The sequence below is a fragment of the Rhamphochromis sp. 'chilingali' genome (genome assembly GCF_963969265.1).
Source record: "Rhamphochromis sp. 'chilingali' genome assembly, chromosome: 17".
Taxonomy (NCBI): domain Eukaryota; kingdom Metazoa; phylum Chordata; class Actinopteri; order Cichliformes; family Cichlidae; genus Rhamphochromis; species Rhamphochromis sp. 'chilingali'.
The window spans coordinates 11,412,284-11,432,380 of record NC_137944.1 but is presented as its reverse complement, the minus strand read 5'-3'; the positions used below and the strand labels follow the sequence as shown (position 1 = coordinate 11,432,380).

Genomic DNA, 20,097 nt, shown 5'->3' with positions numbered 1-20,097 from the left:
GTTTGTAGGGTTACTGAAGTTGGGCTAGCTGGTATATAATGATGTGCTACGTGACCGCTAGCGACACAGCTATGTTAGCATAATATAAACAAGCTAACTTTTTTTCCACTCGATAAAAGTTAATGTGAGTGTTCTCGGTGGTCAGGAACAAATGTAATCGCATGGCAGGATGCTGTAAAAGGACCAAACTTCAGCCAGGAGAACAACTGAGATAATCCATCCACAATACGAGGTTAGTCATTCATATACTGCTGCATGGGCTGGGCTGTAGTTACATCGTAAGGTTTTAAAAACTGAGCTTAAATAAATGATTAGCGGTAATAAAAGCCGAGGGAGGTCAACAGTGATCACTGACTGTTTTAGGAGCTTTTTGAGATCAAATAGAAGAAAATACATAACATTAAACATGTTAACAACACAAAAGCCATATTAAACGCAGACTACTTTAGACCCGGAAGTAGGATTCGTCGCGTCATCACTGAACAACCGGATAGCATTGACAGTAAAGACAGCTGTGGACCTCCAGCCTCCACCCACTGTGGAAGACAGAGCCAAGCTGCAGCAGACTCGGGTCTTTTAGGAGACTGCAGCCATGCAGAGACCCTGATGGACTGCCAACCAACTCACACGTCACCCCATGTGGTCAGGTGAGAGACCCTCGATGACATAACGAGTCCTTCCCCAGGTTTACCTGACGATAACTTCTTTAGGTGATCGGACGCTCTCCTTCTCTCATCTTGGCTCGAGTTTGGACTTTTGGGAAAGAAGCATTTGGATCCCAATTATGTTGTTTTCATAATCCTAGGAAGTCTAAATTGTATTTATCCAAGTGACGGTGCTTTTATGCCACTCAAACGAGAAGTAGAAAGCACAAAATTGGATTTCAGGGGTCTCTCGATGTGACAGCAGCAGTTTAACCTTGGTCTCATTGAGCTCTCATTGGCCTGCTGACACAGCACTGAGCTTGGTCCTTTGTTTGCCGGCTGCCACCTCATTTTACACTCATGAAATATGTTGTTTCTGGTCTTTTGTTCACTAGTCACCTGATTGGCGTGGTTTATCTCCTGAGTGGAGCCCAGCCGAGCTCATTTCAGCCCTGACGACTGTGTAAACCACCAGCAGGTCAGGCTGTGAGAGGAGTGTGTTTTCACAGCGGTGATTGCAGGTCTTTGTTTATCCGGCAGCGTGCCGTACCGCTTTCAACCCGAGGCGTGTCTTCCCCCCGCTGTAAAGCCACAATACCTGGCATCGCTCCAGAGGCTTTCTTTGGCGGTGCTTTTCCGTCTCCTCACCTTGCTCCTGCGTTAACGCTCTCTGTCTTTAAGTTTTCAGTTGCGGTCTTACAGTCTGAGGAATTACAGAGTTTAGTTCACAGGCTCCCAGAAGTTGACCTCATCCACATGGCTAAAAATATTTCCAGCAGCATAATAGCTGGAAGTGTGCGTCTGTCTGCGTGAGTTGTGTTCCACATTCTCTCTCTTTCCAAACTGGGTCAGGCCTCCAGCTTACTGGGGTATTACCATACAGTATGGGAGTCACAGTGATAGCAAAGGTCACTGTACGGCTCGTGTCTGGTTTTTATAACCACTCCTCTGTTTGGATGGTTTGTTTTTCTTTCCTTCTGTTGTCCATTTCGAATCAGCTACGGCTCTATTTTTTTCCACTGCAGTACTTTTTTCATCTTGGTGATCTCTGTAATGACAAAAAACCAACGAGAGGGATCTTTGAATGAGGAAAAAGCGTTACTGTCAGGCATCCAACGTGCTGTTGAATGCCTCGCATTTTCTTTAGTAATTTTACACATGGTGTGTAGTTATCTTGAGTGGCTCAGCGAGTCTGGCTTGGCACCTCCAAGCACCACTGAATCACCTCACATTTAAGAGCCAAGCTTGCGCAATTCGGTGACATAAAGCACCTTGACTGGAATGCCAGTATCCACAGTCACAAGGCTAATTAGCGATGTGCACACTGTGAAGCAACGTGTCATCGATGCACGCACTGAATGAATAAAGCTTTGAAACAGGCTGGGGTGGTGTACTGCAGCTGCAGCTGCCACCCTTCTTCTAAATCTACCCTATGTATGTGCATGTGCATGTGTTTGCATGCATAGCTGCATCAGTTAGTGAGCCATACAATGATTCTCCCAGTTTCAGCACTTTTCTGCTTCTCCCTCTCTCTGTCCAGTCCTCACCATAGCCAGTCAGTATTTTTAAATGCTCTGAGCACATACCGCCCCATACATGAGGCCCAGTATAGGGGAACTGTACATGCGGTAGCCTAAAGATGTCCATTGGTCTGGCCTGTTCACCTTGGGGCCTTGGCCTTTAGTACTCCATATACTGCCTCCTGCGTGGGCTGTAAATCAACAGTATAAACCAGACTTCACACAACCTCACGCATTGGTAGCCTGACTCTCCAGAGCAGAGCTGATATTAGCCTGCCTGACAGCTCAACAGAAAGAGATTCTAAACAGTTTACCAAAGGTGGAGGCTAAGTATGTTTCCATGCTAGTTGTTCATAAGCACCTGCAATTGGCCACCTCGAATAATACCCATGAAAACATTTTGATTGGTCTACTTTTCTTTCAAGCAGTAAGTGCATTTTTACCGCTGAGGTACTGTTAATTTCAGTTTCTAGACCAACCAAACTCTTCGATTAAGGTGCACTCCATCTGTACTGTTAAGACACTGAAAGGAGGCTGCTGACCATTTAAAGGAGGGAAAGACAAGGCTAGGAAACTTTAAATACAATGTTTGGGTTTCTTCAAGGCCTCTCTCCACTAATTGGAGTCATTTAAGTCATTGAACTGGACTTCTCAACCGTGTTTTTGCTGCTAGTGCCTTTTAGAGCATTATTACTGGAATTATCTGACAAATAACCCGGCTTTATCAGCGCTACAGGCAGAAGGATTCTGCTTCAGATTTGATGACTGAAAATGTTGTACTTCATTAGGCTGTTAGCAGTAATGAGCAGGTAGGGCTGCTCGATTATGGCAAAAATGATAATCACGATTATTTTCACTGAAATTGAGATCTCGATTATTTGACAATATTTATTTAACAATAACAATGTATTGAATAATGGCTTTAAAGATTGTCAAAAATAATATAAAATAGTGTGCAAATACTGATAACAGTGCAAATGTTTGCAATATAAAAAAATAAATGAAAAATGTAAACATCTATGTTTAGTGAACTTTTCAGTGTAGCTCTGTGGTGCAGCTACGACACCGTAGCAACGTTTACACACTATGTCTACGGTACTTGATCCACGTCTGACTCCGCGAACCCATAATGTTTCCACACCACTGAAGGTTTTTTTTTTTTTAACCTCTCTTTTCAACCAACGACAGTCACTCTCTCATCTCCAAATAACTTCTGCTTAGCTTTCCGAGCTTCCCTCGGGTCCTCTTAATTGTTGTGACGTGTGTTCGAAACGCAGAGAGGTGCGCTCGATTTGCTACAGGAGCAGTGCGAGAGTAAAGCACGAGGGAGGTGCTAATAATCGGCTCAGTCATTTTTAATGATCGTTGAAAGCCCAGATCGTAATTTAGATTAAAATTCAATTAATTGAGCAGCCCTATGAGTAGGTGTCTGTGTTTTGCAGTACTTTCTGGATGCAGATGTTAATCAAGTTTGCTAGCATTAGCCGATAATTTAGCACTGGTCCTCACGTCAAAATATAGCTCTACAAAACCAACATGGTGGTAGATGAACTGCTAACATCAAGGCCTCACTTGCGCAAGCCTTGAGACTAGTCACGACCCCCTGGCAACCTCCAGTCACAAGGTAAAAATGAGTATTCTCCAACTGGTTTAAGAGTGGTCGCTGGTTGTTGCTAGGCGAAATTGGGCATTAGGCTAATTAGGTACCTTAGCTAAAAGCTTTTAGAGGTAAAAGCTTTTATCTAAGGTACCTAATTAGCCTAATGCCCAGTGCTTAGGACCAACAGTGGGTCAACTGGAGTTAGATTGGTTTCCCAGCTCATTCCTGCGGCACTTTCTGTTGGTGCTTTTCACCTATAAATAGAAGCGGCCTGTTTTCAGTCTTTATGCTAAGATTAGCTGAGGCAGTAGCTGTTTAATTAGCATAGCATAGAGATAGCTATGTGACTATTCTCAAGGAACTTCCTAATAAAAGAAATTGAGTAAACTTTCCTTTGATGATTTCTTGTAAAGTAACTGTGATACTGTCTTTTTAACCAGTCAGACCTTTATTTTTAATCATTCTCCTCATTAATTTCTCTAGTTTGTCCTCTAATTGAGCTCAATGGACGTCTGTATTTGAGCTTTGTGGGCTTCTCAGAGCTCTGCTTGTAGTAGTGTGTCACCCAGTGACTGTGCATCTAGGTAATTTGAAGTCCACCTAATCCTAATCTCTAATCCCGTTTGACTAAACATTCTCTGCCATCTGGCTCTGGCGAGACGAAAAAAAATGCTTGCACGTATCTACACAGGCAGACATGCAAGCATCTAATCAGATAGGTGGTAGCCAAAGTCACTGTTGAAATGAAGAGAAATATCAGTTCTGCTTGTGCGGAGAATTCTTGGAGATACCAGAGAAGGCCGAGTCTTTGCCGGGGGGGGCAAAATAATAGATACCACACAGCCTTTTTAATCTCGTTTTGTGGCGTGTGAAGGACTTGTCTGAGAATGTGTATCTCTTTTGTTGACACTATAGGCGCAGACGGTTAAAACCAGCAAAAGGTCAACTATCAGGCGGTGAGCCGCTCAGTGTGCGAGCAGAGAAGATGCTAGGAGCTCACATTTGTAGCCTTTGACATCTTTTTTCTCAATAAAGATCAGTATGTGTGTGTTTGTGAATCCCTGCTTGCGAGCTGGGGCCACACTGTTTCCATGCATATAAGGATGAGGACAAAGGGAGTTTCACAAACCTGTGAGAAACACAACACTGCAAGGTGTGACTCGATAAGATAAAAGCGTATTGTGTTGTTCTGTGTGTGTGCGTGCGTGCACGAATGTGTTAGTCTTGTTTTCTATTACAAGTACCACAACAAAATGCAAGGCGGTCGCTTCTTACCTCTGTGGCTACTGCATGTGTTTGTAGCTCCTGCAGTATAGGTGTAATAATTGCGTGTTTGCACCTGTATGCATTATGAATTGCACACATGGCCAGAGCTACTCAGTGAGGGATGAGTGTTGTTGCAGCCTAATCCTGAGATGCTGTTTTATAACATTTCAATGTGATGTATGCATCCAGAGCCAAGTGCAGACATCATTTATTTATGTGTGTGTGTGTGTGTGTGTGTGTGTGTGTGTGTGTGTGTGTGTGTGTGTGTGTGTGTGTGTGTGTGTCTGTCTGTCTGTCTCTATAGGGAGGAACTAGGTTCACTGAGTTCATGCAGCTCTCTCTCTCTCCTCTCTCTCCGTCTCTGTGTCACACTGTCTGGTTCCTGTAGTGGTCGCAGTACACGAAAGAGAGACAGAAGGAAAGGGAGAGGAGGAGATGTGATAAGATGTGAAAAGCCTTTAAGGAAAGTGTCATAGGTGCAGCTTATGCATGGCTCCCTATAGTCTCTCTGTCTGTCCTCTCTCGCTCTCTGCTGCATATTTCCTGCCTTGGTTATGTAATGCGGGGGCTGCTCTGTACTTTTTTCCTTCTCCTTTTTCTTCTACCCTCCCCAGTGCAAAGCATGACATGCCTTCCTGTTTTTCCAGCAACCCAGTGAACTCTTTTCTTTTTTTCCCAGGGCAGTGCTTGCCCATTTTCTATTGTTACGTATTGTATGCATGGTGCTCTTATTTTTAGATAAAGCTGTTTGCACTTGATGTATTGTGTCTGGCTGGACTCATAAATGTCTCCGTCCTCACACTTCTTGGGTCTGTGTGTGTGTCTCTCTCACTCTTCTCCACACTGCTGTCCATCTTTCCTCTCTTTTGTGTGTCTGTCCACTTACTTTTCACCTTTGCTCTTAGGCAGGAAATGGGTGTGCTGGCTCATAAAGGACTATCAAAGCAGCCTAATTCTCAGTTATGTGTAAGCATGCGTGTTTGTGTGCTTATTTTCACTGGACGTATCTGTGCACTGGGAGCAATGTACTCTCTGCAGTGTACAGAGTGTGAGACAAAGGGTGTGTGTGTGCGCACATTGCCATTGTCAGTGAGTTAAGCGCTGTAGCCGGCTTTTTCCCGCCAGTGCGGTGTTTTGTGGGAGGGGTTTTGGCTGCGCTCAGCAGCAACAAAGAGCGTCCGCTTCCCGCCTGATATGCAAATAGATGTGAGGTGGGCGGAGCTGGGAGCCTCCCCTAATGCAGAGCTTAACGCTTTCACTGCCAGGGTGAAGGTCAGTCGGTGCATTGTATTAAATCGTCCTTATTCTGCTCACCAGGACTCTGTGACAGCATAGGGCTGCACCTACTATCTTAAATGAACAGTCTTTACTTTTAGTCTGAATACTATGCAACAAGTTATTTAACCCATTGTGATCAAAGGTCTCTGTGCTGGAATATTGTCTGGCTTTATATACACTCAACTTTCCCCTTTATTGGACTTGTGGACTTTCCTGGTTGTTCATTAGGAGGACATAAACACAACATTAATTGTACAACTGCAACCATGCACAGCTTGACCATCAATGAGCAGACAAGCAGTGTAGTCGAAGCTTTTGGGGATTCAAGGCCAATTGTTCTCTCTTCCAAAGAGGAGCATCAGCTAAAGCTTGTTGATCTTAGAGTTTGGAAAGTCTAATCTCTGATTTTGCAACTTTATTTAAAGATTTGTGTTCTGTGTTCATTTGTAAATATGATTTAATTTACTCAACTTACTCCTGTGTGAATCCTTTTTTATTTTGATTTTACTGACATCGCCACGCTTTTGGATTTACCAGTGAAGTGGTCAGAGTGGTGAGATCATATTCACTCATGGCCACAAAGATAAACATATAGCTATTGATCTGAAATTGGTGCAAATTTAAAATACAAATAATAATATATAAACTTTTAAACCTGCGCTATTTATAAGTTAAAGAGTTGGAACTCTAGTATTAATTTACAAATGTTGTAAAACTGTGCTATTGTATGTCTGTGTGTGCGTGTGTGTAACAGCACATGGCTCTTTTATGTAAGTGTGTTATAAAACCCAGTGTAACATTAGATGGCGTGTATGCCAATAACAGCTGTTGTACACGTACACACACACACGTGCGCTCCTTCACACGCCACTTCATGCAGTTCCTATCAAAGCGCCTTATTATATGAAGACATTAAGCATATTAAGCACAACACACACATACTTCACAACTCCAAAATATTTTGTTTCAGTACATTGAAATATAAGTTTCTGCATTACAACCTGTATCAATAAGCAGATATTCTAATACCTCTACTAACTTTAATGAGAGCCATAATTTGCAAAATGATCTTCTTAGCACGATACAAATCACTGGGACTTGAATCTAGTTTTTTTTTTTTTTTTTTTACATCATAAAGTCATCGAGTCAGTGTTTACAGGGGGCACGAAGCAGAGGGGTCTTTTACCCATAGAGTTCTCTAGATTCCCCCTACTGCCTGTTAGACAGAGTTGAGCATTAATGCAACTCAACATTGACTTCTTTTACATCCCACCATGTAGGGCTGCCACAATTAGTCGACTAGTCACGATTATGTCGACTATTTAAAATCGTCGACGACTAATTTAATAGTCGACGCATCGTTTGAAGCTTTGTAAGATCACAAAAGACGCAGGAATGAGTAGTAGGATTTAAGGGTGTAATAACGGACTGAAACAGAAGATGGCAGCACTGCATGTACAAGGATGCCAGCTGCCGTTAAACCCCGAAGAAGAAGAAGCTGTGTCCCAGAATTCATAGCGCAGCCCAGCGCAGTTGTCAACAATGGCGGCAGCTAGTTAGTTTTAACTTTACTCTTATTATTCTTTCTGGGTCACAAAATAAACGTTTAACATATTTTCAGGCGAGAATGTAGCTGTGTAAACCTCAAATATCTGCTCAGTTTATCAAGACACCACATATTTTCAAAAGCTCTCCGACGTTTTCGGAGACGTCTGTTACCCACTAGCTCGTTAGCTAGGCGGGGGCAAGGCTAACTAGAGCCGTGAGAACACCGGACTCCCGGCAAATCGTTTTCAAACCCACCACTGTCTTTCGCTACTCAGGTTAAACATGATATATAAGTCACTTAGATAACTTAAAATGTTATTGTTTGGCTTTCTTTAGTATTTTATTTGTTCCTGAGTAAATCGGTTTGGCTAAGATTAAAGTTATAGTTTTTGCACAGCTAAATAAACTTCAAGCAGACAGCTGATCATCAGAAGTTTGAGACACTGGATAATATACTCCGGTGTCCTGTTATATTTTAGAAAGCAAGGAGTTTATTAAACTTCACCGAAACAATCTGCAAATTTCATTAAAAATTAATAAATGAAATTTATTAATTTCATTTTTTAGTTAGCACAAACACTTCAAGCTGTAAGCTAATGATAGTTATATAAGACCAGATGCTGCTGGTGCAATAAGCTGCTGGTGCAATAAGCTGTACGCTGTACGTCCAATGGATGATGATCTGATTAGTCGACTAATCGCAAAAATAATCGGTGACTAGTCGACTATCAAAATAATCGTTTGTGGCAGCCCTACCACCATGTGTAACTCGTATATACAGCCTGTAGTCGGACCTTACTAGGACTACAGGCACTGGCCATGCACAGTCGCCCTGACTGTGCATGGCCAGCGCAGCTTAAAAATGTCTCCTGGCATTGATTGTCCGAGTTTCAGGATGTCTCTTGGCAGGATGAAACATCCGTCTAGGAATACAATGAACGTAGCTGCATTGCATTCTGGTCCTGATGCAGTCACTGCAGCTGCTTTTGGTTCCACCAAATGCACCACGGCGCATTTTTATAAGCATCCCTGGAAGGTGTGCTTTGCACAGAGCAGGCGGGAAGGGTGGAAAATCAGACACGAGGGCAGCATTTTCAAAATAAAAGACCCTGTGCAGATTCAGCATACTGCTTCTGAGTTGCTCTTGGTGCGATTCAGCACAAAGACGTGCATGTTTTCCAGAGGTCAGTCTCCTAAAGATTTTCTCTGATTCTAGGTTTTTGATGACAGTGGTGGAGAGCACTGACTTACACATTGGTCCAAAATCTCCTATCTGGGTCAAAGTTTGCACACTCTACATTTAGATGGGGACAGTGTTATCCTGACAGACATCAGTCCCCTCAGGAGATGAGTCCTTCATTAAAGGATAAAGGTGATGACTTGAAGCACCTCTGTATTGGTTTCTAGTGACCTTTTCCTCCAGTGGACATACCAAGGCACAAATATTTAGATTTTTGTTTTTTGTTTTGTTCTTCCCATTAGACTTTGATATTGGTGTTGTGCAATTTGTCAGCCTGTTGCTTGAGAAATATTTGTGTACTCGGAGGACAGTAGACACAGTAATGTGTGATATTTGATCCAAGGAAGATAAGTTGTGCAGTGTGCCCTGCTGATTATAAACAAGTACAGTTGTGCATTAGTTTTTGTACCTCACGGATTCAGTTACAACGTTTTCTATGTGCCAGGTGTATAAATTTTGAATGCATGTTTCTGTTTTACAACAATCAGGTGAGTTTGAGGTGTTGAGGCCAAGTCAACACTTCAAACACGTTGTGGTGCTCCTCAAACCTTCCCTAAATCATGTTTACTTTGTAGGAGGACGTGCTATCCTGCTGAAAGAGGCCCAAGCATTCAGGCAATACTGTTTCCATGAAAAGGTGTACTTGGTCTGCAATACTGTTTAGGGTAGGTGGTACATGTCAAAGTAACATCCACATGGATGGCAGAACCCAAGATCCTAGCAGAATATTGTCCAAACCATCACGCTGCCTCTGATGGCCATAAAAACAATGTAAAAGAAAACACTGATTCATCAAAGCAGGCCACCTTCTTCCTTTGCTCCAAGGTCCAGTTCTGATGCTCACGTGCCCATTGTTGGTGCTTTTAACCGTTTCAGCAGGGATCAGAATGGGCACCCTGACAGCTATGCAGGCCCATTTGCAACTAACTGTGATGCTCTGTGTATTCTGACATCTTTCTATCAGAACCAGCATAAATGTCTTTTTTTAAAATTTCAGCTACAGTTGAAAATGTTGGATTGGACCACCGCTGCCAGCCTTTGCTCCCCTTGTGCATCAGGGATCCTCGACAGCCCGTTACCCTGTCGCTGGATCGAAATGACATCTCGGTCAATTTGGAACACTGTTGGGTTGTTTCTTCTGCAGTATAAGATTTTCACGTGGTTTCATACTCGGTGCTCAAATGTCTTTTAATAACGTGAGCATTGTTAGCTATAGACACGCATTTGTGTCGATACAGACCAGATGATGGCGATACTGCAGCTCAGCTCCACACATGCACAGCAGTGAGCTCTGTCACAGCTGTTTTCTTTAAAAAGGCTATTAAACTTTTCCTTATTTAGATCTTATATTTGGTACACTGGTGCAATTGTTCAGTGCAAATAATGATGTCAGTGAATGTAAAAGTAATCTACAAAAAAGCAGACCGCTTTAATCACTTCATTTAGTTTTTTTTCAAGTGTTGGTTCCGTATGACATCAGTGAGAGTGGATATCCCAAATATAGTCATTTTAGGTACATAGCCCCTCCCACTTTGTATTTACAAGGGACAGCCAATCAGAACAAAGTAAAGTGGTGTCAAGTAATGCTTTTTTACTTTTACTGAGCGTTTTTTACAAAGCTGGCTTGAGGAGAGATGGAAGAGCGCTTAAATGGGTTGTTTCAGACAGAAGGCCACGTATAAGATTCATTAGTAGTACAAGTAGTAGTAGTAATTTTGAATAACGCAAAGCTACTCTTACAGATTGCGCTAAGATCACAAGCTTAAACATGTACAGTGAAGTTTGAAAGGAGTTTTAACTTCCTCTTCAAAAGGATATTGTGTGACTATAGGCTGCCATGTGCAGGGCAAACATTGTGTTAAATGTATTTGTCCTGCTTTACTAAAAGCTGCAAATTTGAAGTATGAATGCATTAAATTATCGCTGAATCTTTTATGTTAAGTTGCCACAGAACGGTTGTCCTCATGTCGCGCTTGCACATTCAGGCATGTACGGGCTTGTTAAAGAGCAGAGAGAACTGTTGCTCAGCACAGTTGGTCAGCACATTTGTACAACAGAGCAGTTGCTAACCACTCCGACGCCGCTCAGGCTGATTTACATTGTGGCCCGCGAGGACAATGACTGTCTGCTGATATGAAGTAAGCCATGCCAGGACTAGTTAGAGAGGGAACGACAGAGTGGGCGGGAAAAATGCTTACTGGTGTGTGTGTGTGTGTGTGCGTGTGTGAGTCCAAGTTCAGTGAAAGGCCGCGTGTGAACCCAGAGGAGGGAAACCACTGTTGAACGTGTATCGCGCTCATTTATGCTGATAAGGTGCTCTCGCCTTGAGGACAGTTAACGGTTAGTACTTGATCTGTCGGGGGCCGGGCCGTCGTGCGGAAGGGAAGAGAGCAAAACAACAAAGTAATAGGGGAATTTGCAAAACATTTCAGGGGAACTTTTTGAGTTATCTGAGATAACTTTGTTTAAAGAATCTAACAGAAAAGGACATTTCCATATCTGAGATGACTCTGTAAGCTCTGCTGGTTTATGTCAAACGGAGACATCGTTTAAATAAATAAGCAAAAAACCCAGAAAAGTATTTATTTACATGTTTTAATAATTTGTGTTATTATAAATTGTGTTATCAAAGATGTCTTTATGGATGAATCCAGTGTATCCCAGACTACTAACAGCAATTAATTAACATACAACTACAGTTTGGTGCTCACTCAAGTATCTGATGTGACTTTCTCTTAAATTGTTGTTATTTGCATGGTCTGTTGAAAGACAGTAAGTAGCTGCGAAGGATTCATTAACCTCTAAATTTGAATACATTTGACATTAGGGAAGTAAACTGAGACACTGGTTCTTTATTTATTACATGGCAGTTAGGGCACGAAGCCAAAGCCAGACCCATGGATAGAAGTACGTACGTACGTACACACACACACACACACACACACACACACACACACACACACACACACACACACACACACACACACACACACAGCATTTCTCTTCAAACTGTGTGGTTTGAAGAGAAATGCTATAGATTTCAGGGTAGAAGAAGAGCAATGTTTTTCCCAGTACTGTGTTTTGGGTTTTTTTCTAGATTTTTGGTTGATATTCTGTTGCTCTCCATTGACATCCAAAAAAATGAGAGACTGTTCAATTTCTTAGTAAGTGAGCAAACTTGTGAATTCAGGAGGGGATCAGAAATGTATTTCCCCTACTATGAAAGAAGCAAAGGGTTTAACTTTTTGGGAACTACCAGTATATTTGGTTCCTGGTTTTTGTGTTTTGATATTTCCATCGTATAGCAGAAAAGTACATTTACCAGAAATAAAGAAAACTTTGTATCTGACGTTTAATAATTTCTTCCTAGAATTTGCCGAATTTACTCAGGGAAATGCATGGCTATGCATGAGACACATTTCCATCATTTTGTCTGTATTTCTTAAGCAGCAGCTGCCAGAGCTGAAAAATTAAACAAACTGTAATTCTGCAGTTCCTGAAATGTCCACTTGAGGCTGACTCCACGAGCATACATGCCAACCCTCCCAATTTTTCCATGCCCCTCCCGAAAATCTCCCGGAGCCACCATTCTCCCGGATTTCTCTCGAATTTCTCCCGATTTTCCACCCGGATAACAAAATTGAAAAACCATATCCCAGATTGGCCCATCCAATTCCAGTTTCCAACAATGGCTACTACTACTGCAGCTACTTAGTTTTAATATTACTCTTATTACTCTTTCTGGGTTGCAAAATAAACTTTTAACATACACTCAACAAAAATATAAACGCAACACCTTTGTTACTGCTCCCATTCCCCATGGGATGGACGTAGAGACCTAAAATTCATTCCAGATACACAATATAACCATCCCTCCCAAACAGTGGTCACAAATCAGTCCAAATGTGTGGTAGTGGGCACATCTGCCATATTGAGATAATCCATCCCACCTCACAGGTGTGCCACATCAGGATGCTGATCTGACATCATGAGTAGTGCACAGGTGTACCTCAGACTGCCCACAACAAAAGGCCACCCTGGAATGTGCAGTTTTGTCTCACAGCAAAATGCCACAGATGCCACAAGCAATGAGGGAGCGTGCAACTGGCATGCTGACAGCAGGAATGTCAACCAGATCTGTCGCCCGTGCATTGAATGTTCATTTCTCAACCATAAGCCGTCTCCACAGGCGTTTCAGAGAATATGGCAGCACATCCAACCGGCCTCACAACCACAGACCTCGTGTAACCACACCAGCCCAGGACCTCCACATCCAGCAGGTTCACCTCCAAGATCGTCTGAGACCAGCCACCCAGACAGCTGCTGGAACAATTGGTTTGCACAACCAAACAATTTCTGCACAAACTGTCAGAAACCGTCTCAGGGACGCTCAACTGCATGCCCGTTGTCTTCATCGGGGTCTTGACCTGACTCCAGCTCGTCGCCGTAACAGACTTGTGTGGGCAAATGCTCACATTCGATGGCGTCTGGCACATTGGAGAGGTGTGCGCTTCACGGATGAATCATGGTTCACATTGTTCAGGGCAGATGGCAGCTGAGAATGTCCCAGTTCTTGCATGGCCAGCATACTCACCGGACATGTCACCCATTGAGCATGTTCGGGATGTGCTTGACCGGCGTATACGACAGCGTGTACCAGTTCCCACGAATATCCAACAACCTCGCACAGCCATTGAAGTGGAGTGGACCAACATTCCACAGGCCACAATTGACAATCTGATAGACTCCATGCGACGATGTGTTGCACTGCATGAGGCAAATGGTGGTCACACCAGATACTGACCGGTTCTGGGTCCCCAGACCCCCAATAGCGCAAAAAACTGCACATTCCAGGGTGGCCTTTTGTTGTGGGCAGTCTGAGGTACACCTGTGCACTACTCATGATGTCAGATCAGCATCCTGATGCGGCACACCTGTGAGGTGGGATGGATTATCTCAATATAGCAGATGTGCCCACTACCACACATTTGGACTGATTTGTGACCACTGTTTGGGAGGGATGGATATATTGTGTATCTGGAATGAATTTTAGGTCTCTACGTCCATCCCATGGGGAATGGGAGCAGTAACAAAGGTGTTGCGTTTATATTTTTGTTGAGTGTATTTTCAGGCGAGAATGTAGCTGCGTAAACTTCAAATATCTGAGCCGACGGAACAGCAAACTCCTGGCACATCGTTTTCAAACCCCCGCGGTCTTTCGCTACTCAGGTTAAACATGATATATATAAGTCACTTAAAGGCAAGGTCCTCAGGTGGACACAGCTTCTGAATGTGGACACCCCCACTGTTTCCGGCCAGACAATAATAACTGCGACATTTAACTTATTTTAGCCGATAAAAACAACATTATAAAATTCAAGTTTTTTGTATATATATGTATATGTATATGTATACAACCCCTCCCCCACAGCCCTTTTGAATGTCTCTGTAATTCTGAGGTCTCAAGGTTGGCAAGTATGCTCCACGACTGAGTAAATCTTTGCAGACTCCTGTGATAAAGTGCTCAACTTCAGCCATGAAATAATCACGTTTACAGTTCAGTACACAAAGTGGGTTTTGGTCTTTGTGGAGTTTTTCTTATAACTCAGTCGACTCACGCCGAGGCTTCAAAAGGTGCGATCTAGAAAACAGTAGGATGAGCTGATAAGCCCACTTTGATATTTACAGCCTATAATATTTTCTTAGAGCCGCTTTCTTTTCTGTTCAAGCTGTTGTTGAATTTGATCCCATAACATGGTTCAGTGTCTGCAGCCCGCTGCTCTCATTTCCATATAACTTCTGACAAGCTCTCCTATCTCCTGCCCTACTTTACACCCTCCAACAATCACACCTTACAGCACAGCTCAGTCAGACTGACCTCTCAGCTGAATGTTCCTGCAGCTTATTCATCATAACAGGTGCCGCACCATACCTGAAGTTTAATTGCTCAACAGCACTGCTTATTTGGAGCACCGCATGAATTACCTCGCGAACTGTTTGATGTTCATCACGCTGCCAAAGTGAGTGTTGGTAGGGCTCTTGTGCTGAGGTGAATTACATTTCTGCCGTTTTGATGGGAACAAGCAGAGAAGGCGCAGTTTGAGTTGGTTTGTAGTCTTTCATAAAGATGTTTGCTGCCCCCTTGTGGTGAGTGACTGGAATACATCCTGCAGTAGCTCTCGGTGGGGAGACTGATATGCTACAACACAGTAATGTTCATTAATGAATACTTAATACAAATCATTAATTCAGGACTCAGGTGTGTCTCCTTCTGACAAGCTGACCGTGGCTAAAGCAAAACTAAAAATTCATGTGCCGATTGAAGATTTTGCATTTGCAACATTACATCAGATACCTTCTTGCTTGGCATTGAGTTATGTTGGGCTAAGTGTATGAATTGAGTCTAAATGTTACATTTCAGCCTCCATTACTTTGCCTTGTTTGTTTTTTTGTTTTTTTCAAATTCAGGATGCACCGTGGTTTGGTCAGCATATCGAGTAAATTATATTTTATTTTTATTTGAAGTTCATTAAAGTTTAAAACTTTAGATTTTTCCATTTGTATTCTTGCAGCCTGCAACAGTGGATTGTTTTAGTCATGAAAATAAAATTTTTATTGGTTTATTTAAAATGTTTAAATCCAATTTTAACATTTTTATATTTTTTATGCAGTGGATTGTGTTCTTTATCAGTCCATCCAGTTTCTGCTCTTCCAGGGAGACATCGAGGCTTTTCCAAGCCAACCAAGAGATGTAACCTCCAGCGTGTCCTGGGTCTGGCGCAGGGCCTCCTCGGCGTAGGACATGCCTGAAACGCCTCACCCAACTCCTTTCAACTGGGAGGAGCAGTAGCTTGACTCTGAGAGTTTTTTAACAGATTTATGGGGATTGATGGCAAATAATTCTAGTTTAAAAAAAAAAAAAAAGTTTTACATTCTTGTGCAAAATTTGGAGTTTACATCCTGCAGTTACAGACCAATTCCTGCACCATTAAAGTCACCTGCCCTCCCACTGTGGGTACTATTGCAAAACCACTGTGACCTACGCAATATTACACACTGTGAAACTGTTTCTTTACATTAAACACTCACACATGTAACTAGGTGTCTTCATTGGACTGAGTTAAACCAAAGGAAACACTGAAAAGTAACTAACACTTTATGATTTATTCCAAATTTGTAATGACTTTGAATATAATCATTTAATTGCTTTCCAGTCAAATATTTCCTGTAATTTAAAGCCGCAGACTACACCACTGTTACTGAGAGTTTACCTTAGAGCGGGGACGTCACGTTTATTTTACATTGTATGCAGAGTACAGGCTGCTATGATCTTAAGTGGGCTGGAGCAGTGAAGCTTCTCTTCCTGTCAGTGTGAAGAAATCTAACTACACATTTTTAATATAAAAAAAGAAGTGCAATTTCAGCAACATATCTCAGTTTTTCTACATGCGAAAGACATGCTGCTTTGGGATTAAATTGTAAGAAAAAGATGTTTAAAATGACAGAAAAAGTTCTGTTAATTCATCATACAGGATGTACCTAAATTATAAATTGAACATTTGTTTTGTTAATTGACATGATGTCCTCTTATTCTTTTGTTTGTTTTTACAGCAAGCTCGTGATAAAAATCCTACATTTCTATAGTGGTGAAAAAACAGGAACTTTCTGTCATTTCATTGTTTATCTTTTACTTATTTAGTTTGGTGTGATGCAGTACGACTAGCCAAGGGGGAAGTGGAAAATACGTAAAACTTAAAAACATAGTAAAAATTTTCGAATTTACATCCTTCTTTACATTTTCCAATCTTCTGTTTAATGGGTCAGATTGGAGCTTTTGCCGGACTGATTCTGGCCCGCGGGCCTTATGTTTGACAGCCCTGTTATAGAAAAATGTGATTTTCACTTGCAGTTTTTGACATCACACCCCCAGCACCATTACTCCTACACATGACTGAACAGACACAGGACGGCTGTTGTTGAATGTAATAAATGACAAGTTTATTGTTGCACAAAATATACAAAATAACAAGCAAATGGACAGCCCCGGCCCCCTCCCCACTTGGCGTCCCTCCCCTCCCTCCGGTTCATTCGCCATTAATGAAGCTGAATTTCTGAAACCTATGACTACGGCAAGTCCGATGGTCCAAGCCAAACGCATGGTAATTCTGAGAGACAACACATACCCAATTTCAGCATCACTGAACGATTAAAAATGAATAAAAACACCTTATTTACACATTTCTGTCAGAACTTTTGCAACATGCCATCTATGTATTTATACAGAATATGCTCGCGCACATACCCCTGTATAGAAAATATATTATAAGGTCAAATTAAATAAGTAACTAAGGGCTCTAGACATTACAGCACTTCTTTTGAATCTCCTTTTGGATCATTTTTAGTTTCATTTTTATTTCCCACTTATTGATGGACTTTTTAAACCTCACTCTAAAAGAAAGCACTCGAGTTTTTATGTGTGAGTTTGTGATGGTGGTTTTTTCATATTCCCCGACGGGGAACATGTGGATGCCCGCTGTGAAAAGCTTCACGTATTTACACCGGAACACTCAGATCGCCCTTAAAATGTATGTAAAGCGGACCACCTTCCCACTTGTTTTTCACGTGTGTCTCGGCTTTTTAATCCTCTTTTACAAAAAGAAAAGAAAGATGAGTGATATAATAATACCATCAAACCCTCAAGCCTGACTCACGTGCGATGTAATAACAGAATAAGCTTTGGCACTGGGTGAAGAACTAAAAGTGTGCTGCGGTTTCCCTAAAAACGCCCTCTCAGATTTGACCCCCTTTTTTTACGCACTGAGATGCTGAAGGCTCACTCGCCATCGTGGCTAACTTGTGCACAAAAGAAGAGGATGACAAAATCACTGTATGTCCCACATCACAGCCAAACGATATCAGATAAGAAGCTGCGATAAACCACATTAGCACCATGGAGAGAGTGAAGGACGTAGTTCAAGTAAAGCCAGACAGCTGGCAAGATGGTTTTTGTGTGCAGGAACATAAACGGCATTGGGGCACACGACACGGGCGGCTCTTTATTTATTTATTTATTTTTTACATTTTTGTTGGTGATGAGGAGAAATTTAAAGGAAAAAAAAGCATATACTTGATAGATGGATGATGAGGAAGAAATCGGGGCAAAAACAGAGGCGTCCCGTCTCCGCCTGCCTGCTTTCCTCCAGCTGCACCAGAAAGAAAGTGAAACGGGTAAAAGCAAATCTCCGGAGTGTATCCATCACATTGCTTTATGATTCACCCGTCGGTGGAGACCAGTGCAGCTGAAGGAGAGCCCCTCCAGTTCAAGCAATGGGAACCAGTTTGGGATCAGATTTCATTGGGGAAGGAGATGTTTTCAAAGTGTGTGCAAAAATACTCGTCAGACTACTTCTGGAACATTAACCCTCTTTTTTTTTTTCTTCCTTTTTTGTTTCGTACACTTTCAGTTGGTTCTGACCTTAAATCTTCCAATATAGCTTCCTCTTTAATCCTACCTATTCTTCACCTGCTGCTCAGTGTTTCACTTTTCTTAATATATATCTATATCTTCTTTTCTGGCTTCTTTTTTTTCTTCTTTTCTTACTTTACAAAATGAGAGACAGAATGATGGACAGCTGACAATATATATAATTATTTTCCTCTTCTTATTGTCATCAGGTCGCACTTAACCCCGGAGATGATTTTTCTCTTTGTTCGTTGTAAACAAACAGGTTTATCAGCGTTTGTTTCCTCCTCCTTCAAGTGCGCTCCTTCGTTTCCCCTCCTCCTCCCCTCCTGGTCACTTCTTTTTCTTCTTTGTTTCATTGCAGGAGGGCCCTGATTTGTTTGGAGGTGCTGTCATCGTGTAGATGCCGTGTCGTGTATCTGAAGAAGCAGAAGCACATTCATGTCACATTCACATTTATTCAGAGCGAGGAAGGAGGAGGAGATTTGTACCTTTCTACTCTTCTACATTCATACTCACCTCAGTGCGTTCAGGAGTCCCTCCACACTGTTAGACGGTTGCTCTTTCAGCACCTTGATGCAGCCCTTCATCTGCCCACCACAAAGACAACACAGGGCATTAGAGAAAGGTCAGCGGGCTCACATCACATCATGTCCTGGTACTGCTGCTGCAAAAAACCCAAACTCACGTGCACACATTTATGAAATGTTGTCAAGAGCCTCCTGTCTCAGTACACCCTCACTGCTTTCTTAGGAGTTATGAGGGCAAGTAGCAGCCAGGCGCCGCCAATCAAATGCACTTGACTAACTGATCAACAGGAAGTGTGAACACCTCTATAAAAGCTAAATTCACCCCAGATCAGACCATCCTGTGCCCAGAGAAACTGCACAGAAACCCAAGAGCTACGTCTTAAATGCATCATCCTTTTCTCTGAAACTCGGTGAGCAGGTCAGGAACCATGAACCATGGCGTCGTTTTCGGACAGTGATCACAGCTTTTTGTATCATATTCAGGAACTTAATATCCCGCAAGTTAAAAATTCTCAAACCAACTCTGGGAAACTGATCCATGCTTTCATATCGAGCACGAGCAGGTTCGACTACCGGGATTATCCGAATCATCAGTAGGACAACTTTAACTTGTCTGGACTCCTAACATGTACATAGAAATGTGAACATGTTATCCCATTATTGAAGTGACTTCACGGGTTCCCAGTTGACTACAGAATTACCTTTGAATTCCTTCTCATGAACCTTTTAGCTCCCCAGAACATCTTGTCCTGCTGATGTGAGGTCAGTCAAATCCTTGCATGCATTTAAAAACAGACTAAGTTCTCGCAGGCTTGCAGTTACGAGTGTGTGTGTGTTAGCTTTTATTTTCATCTTAAACCTACACAGGATTTGGTGGTTTTTTTTATCTACTGTAAACACACTCAGATGAACTATAATGAAATGCAGCAAATAAATGAAACTGAGACTGACAACTCAGACTCTACAGGCCTCGGCTAGAATGTTAAATTTTAGCATTCATTAAAATTC

At 42.2% G+C, this 20,097-nt stretch overlaps 1 protein-coding gene across 3 annotated transcripts in view; it reads right to left on the bottom strand.

Annotated features, from left to right (window-relative positions):
* Positions 1–18,637: 18,637 nt before the first annotated feature.
* Positions 18,638–20,097, bottom strand: part of fam49al (family with sequence similarity 49 member A, like) — a 39,351-nt gene continuing 37,891 nt past the window's right edge. For all 3 annotated transcript variants that reach the window (XM_080863972.1, XM_080863971.1, XM_080863970.1), the window contains 2 exons: positions 19,079–19,149; positions 18,638–18,978 (listed from right to left, as the gene is read on the bottom strand). In XM_080863972.1, the coding sequence (XP_080720098.1) occupies positions 18,915–18,978; positions 19,079–19,149 (135 nt within the window). In that variant the 3' untranslated portion in view covers positions 18,638–18,914. The remainder of the gene's footprint in view (positions 18,979–19,078; positions 19,150–20,097) is intronic.